At 47.0% G+C, this 4,811-nt stretch overlaps 1 protein-coding gene across 1 annotated transcript in view; it reads right to left on the reverse strand.

Moving 5' to 3' along the window:
* The window catches only part of LOC105537679 (supervillin-like), a 118,616-nt gene that overhangs the window by 29,784 nt on the left and 84,021 nt on the right, over positions 1 to 4,811 (reverse strand). Inside the window, 2 exon segments of the mRNA XM_011977331.1 lie at positions 819 to 1,014; positions 3,253 to 3,425. Coding sequence (XP_011832721.1) covers positions 819 to 1,014; positions 3,253 to 3,425 — 369 coding nt within the window.

Raw genomic sequence — 4,811 nt, forward strand, 5'->3', positions numbered from 1 at the left:
GAGCCACCACCTTCTGTGGCTTTCAACACCTTCTCCTAAATATTTGTTGATTTTGAGCTTTCCACAATTACACTGATCGTGTAGTCTCTGGGTTAGGACTCAGGACAGAGATCGGTTATTTGAGCTTGTCACTGGTCTTTTTAAACACACACAATAGGACAGCGGTCATGCAGAAAGACGTGGGAAACCCTCCTGGAGGGAGAGGCTATTTCCCCCATTCACATCTGGAAGATTCATCTATACAGTGGCCGCCAGGAGGCAGCCGAGTCTCCCTCCTCATGGCCCAGAGCCCCCCTGGTTTGTCTTTGGAATCTCCCTGGCTAGTCTTTGGAATCTCCCTGGCTACAGACAGGAAGGGCACTGGAGTGCAAGGCAGGTGGGCTTCATCTGCATCCACCTTCCCTTGATTCCTTCCCTAAGCTGTGTCTTCCTCCCTGGGTCTGTACTGACTCAGGGAGGACTGGGCAGGGAGCAGAGAGCCCCTCTGATGACATAGGGCACCTCTGGTAACTGCATGGATGTTTGGCCACCACGTGGGGCATGGGGCACCAGGAGCAAAAGCTGGGATTCCGGAGTAGGGGGACCTGGGTTCGAATCCAGCTCTGCCACCCAGTAGCTGCCGGGACCCCAGACACATTCCTGCCTCTGGAAGCCATGATGGGCAGAATACTTCCTATGTCATGGGATTGGGGGAAGCTTAAGAGACAGGAGGTTGCATAGCAAGGAACACACAGTAGGTTCTCAAAAAGCGTGCGTTCCCTTCCTGGCACAGGCGATGAATTACAGAGTCAGGAATCTTTATGTGACCAGACAGAAACCACGGGCCCTGAGTCACCGTGCCAGGCTGCTCTGAAATACCTTTAATCTGCAACAGCATCAGCCTCTTGTAGGGCACAGCGCTGTTGTTGGAGTTCTGTTCCGTCAGGTTGACGCTCCGCAGGCTGACGCTGCTGAAGTTTTCTTTACTGGCTAAACCCGCCAGGGTGACTTCTGAGAAGCCGGAGTTGGAAGACACTGGGCGGGTTGAATAAGGAAAGACAACGCAGGAGGTTCAGTTACAGTGACAATATTTGCAGTCAGAAATTATTCATAACTGACTCAACACCTTTGCCTTTTCAAGTTAATCCTGAAAGGGAAAACATAATCAAGTTTGATTAAATCTGCAATTCAGTGCTTAACCACCGGTTAAGAATTAAATACAGCATTGAAAATATAAACTGCTTGTTGACAAGTGTCACACCACGCTGTGCAGAGGGACAGGAATTGAGTGATGATGTGGACCAGCCACTTTAGTACAAAACCAGGAGTCGGATTCACTTGTTGCAATTCCACTGGAAGCTGTTATAAATCCTAACAACTTTTAGATGCCCGAATGTACAGATGCCAGATGACTGTTAGACAGTTTTCACCAAAACCCTTTATATGTTTAAAAAAAAAAAAAAAGTAGGCAGTCTGTAAGGGATGATTAGGTTCTAATCTTTTGCTGAAGCAAAGTGATCAACTAGACGTTATCTTGAGGTCTACGGCTCTCAGAGTTAAGATAGTTAAGATTGTATTTATAAGATGCCGGGTTTTCAGTGCAAACATGTATGGGTCAGTAAGTCATCACTAATCCAACCCCTGAGCCCCCCAAAACCAGAAGCACAGGAAATGCATGTAAGATTTGTGCTAACAAACCTTTATTTCTCCAACTTATTGTTTTTAAAAATGTATATGCTGGAGAGATATTCAGAACATTTTTTACTGGGATTATGTTTGGAGAAATATGACAATATTTGTCAATTAATTGTGGTGCTGTGATTTTGAAATATGCCTTTTTTTTTTTTTTGAGAAAGAATCTGACTCTGTCACCCAGCCTGGAGTGCAGTGCTGTGATTACAGCTTACTACAGCCTTGACTTCCTGGGCTCAAGTGATCCTCCTGCCTCTGCCTCCTGAAGTGCTGGCATTACAGGTGTGAGCCACCACACCCAGCCTGAAATATACTTTCTTAGTAAACTAGTTATAATGAAAAGACTCAACCACTTCATCTAAATACTATATTTCTAAGAAAAACATGAGGAAATAGGTTTATGTTATGGGAAAACGAAAATTATAGCAAGATTATTCCAAAAATCAAGATTATGCATGCTATTACCTCAAACCAAGAAAATCATTGTTTCAGAATGATGGAACCCCACATTACTGGGCAGATGAGAGCAGTGTGGCTCAGCCTACAGTGGGAGTGAGAGCCTGGAGCCCATCTCCTCGCCTCCATTCATTGCCCCTAGCCGACTCCCTCCAGCCCACATCCCAACTCAGAGAAGCTCAGGGTCCTACCAATAACAATTTGAAAAGCACTGGCGTATGTGTTAGTTAATAATATAAAAATCTAGGATTAGAGGCTGGGCATGGTGGCTCACACCTGTAATCCCAGCACTTTGGGAGGCCAAGACAGCTGGATCACGAGGTCAAGAGATCGAGACCATCCTGGCCAACATGGTGAAACCCCGACTCTACTAAAAATACAAAAATTAGCTGGGCGAGGTGGTGTGCGTCTGTAGTCCCAGCTACTCGGGAGGCTGAGGCAGGAGAATTGCTTGAACCTGGGAGGCGGAAGTTGCAGAGAGCCAAGATCGCACCACTGCACTCCAGCCTAGGCAAAAGAGCAAGACTCTGTCTCACAAAAAAAAAAAAAAATCTAGGATTAGAAACACCAGTGATTTGAGGTGTTTTACTGTAAGAGATCAAATGACTTGCTCTTGAATAAGATTAAATGAAGAATGGTTGTGTTCAGGATCTACAGAGCTGAAAATGGCTGAATTACCATACTCAGAAATATCCATCTCTTCTAACTTCCAGAAAGAAAACTCAACAAAACAGGATAATTTGTAACCAGGCACGGTGGCTCGTGCCGGTAATCCCAGCACTTTGGGAGATCAAGGTGGGAGGATTGTTTGAGGCCAGCGAGTTTGAGATGAGCCTGGGAAACAGGATGAGACCCCAGTCTCTTAAAAACAAAAACAAAAACCAAACCCCAGGATAATCTGAATTAACCAGTTGAACAGGTGATACACACTGTGAGAATTTCCCTGAAAAATCTTTAAAGTCTAGGTAAGCGTGCACATGTACGTGCAAACTTACTCCTTTTTACTTCATGAGGGTCTTCTGGCACCGTTATTGGCCTTCACAAGGCAGAAAACCAAGCAATGAATAAATCTTCGGAAAAAACCATTCCCAAGCACAGAAGCAGGGTGGGGGTTCAAATATTCACTCTTTTCTACTTTCATCCGCTTTGACTCCATGAAGGCGACGTTTAATCTCTGCTCGGTGTATTCCTGAAGGAGATCTTCGCTTGCCGCCAGCATTTTCAAGGGATTTTTGGAGGCCTGAACCCGGCGCTTGGGCCTACCTGCGCGCTTGTGCTCGGCCACGGAAGACGTCAATCTGCGGATGGAAGCAGAGCCGCGGTCCCAGTCTGCGACACCACACCGGGATGACCTGTGGGTCTTGGACTACACAGGGTATTTCCTGATTTTGTTATGAGTCTTGCAACTCCTCCTCCCACCACCACTTCCCTGACATGGAGTCGCAGAATCTTGGAGATGGAAGAGGGATGCAAGCCTACTGAGTTCAAATCTCAGCCACGCCCGGACGCCCCTACTCACTCATGCCCCTTGGTCTCTGCCTGGAAGGGTGTGGAGTACTTCCGGGCAGCTCATGGCTCTGCTAGACAGCTCTAAGGGTTAGGAAGCTCTTCCCTCTCCTTACGGCGCCCATGCACGTGTCCTAATTCTCGCTTTGGAATCATACACCCATGTCTACTTGTCTGTCTCCCGCAAGCCCCTAGGGAATTTGCAGACCACGGCTCTTTGATGTAATCCTCTTCGCTCTGACTAAACTTTCTCCCTGTGCAATAGCTTTCAGTCCCCTTACTGTCTCTCCATGACTAACTTCCACTCAACTCACTGCCCCCCTCTGAAAAATAACCACTTTTTGGAAGAATATCTGAAATAAAATGGGCCCGCAACCATCTGTGACCACCCCACATTCTCACAACTCTGGGGTGGAAAACCAGACTTGGAGAGGTGAGCGGACGGAGCGAAGCGATCTCCCAACAGACTCCCGCTGCCACTCTCCACCTCCAGCTGCGCGGGTCTCTGTGCCCGAAAGGCCTCTTTACATACCATGTTGTCATATGTGTGTGTCAACATACATACATGTTTAAATTATGATATACAACTATTTAAACAGTGACATTGGGTGGGTGGAAGATTGCGAAGTGGTTAAATAGCTATGTATGCAAATACCCAAAATACTATTTTGAGGTGGAAAATGGCAAAGGGTTCATTTTTTAAGGTAGGAAATTAAAATATGCAAATTGAAACAAATTGAACAAACTTAAACATGCAAAAAATATCTCGAGAGCAGTTTAAATATATGATAATGGAAGAGATTGTCACTCTGACAATTTCGCAGGAAAGACCCGATGGACGCGGTGGACTGCCGTGGGTGGAGCCTGTCCAGCGTGTCCTCCTCTGCTTCTGTAATAGCATCTGGATTTTCCTTTGGGGAAACCACCTCCCTGCGCCCCCACCGTGGCTCCAGAGGAGACCCAGAGACCCGCCTTTAGCCAGTCGGCATCTTCTATCCCATTGGCCACAGTGACTGGTTTAGGGATGGACACGGGACTCCAGTTGAAGCCAAGAAAATCAAACCTGGAAATTCTGCTGGGACTACTGGGAAGAGAAGCTACCTGTGCTGGGCTGGCCAGGGAGGCAGCCTTGTGACTCCAGAGCTGGGGTGTCCATCTGCCGCCAGGCCACTGCCTGA

This window comes from Mandrillus leucophaeus, unplaced genomic scaffold, assembly GCF_000951045.1.
Source record: "Mandrillus leucophaeus isolate KB7577 unplaced genomic scaffold, Mleu.le_1.0 Scaffold178, whole genome shotgun sequence".
Lineage (NCBI taxonomy): Eukaryota > Metazoa > Chordata > Mammalia > Primates > Cercopithecidae > Mandrillus > Mandrillus leucophaeus.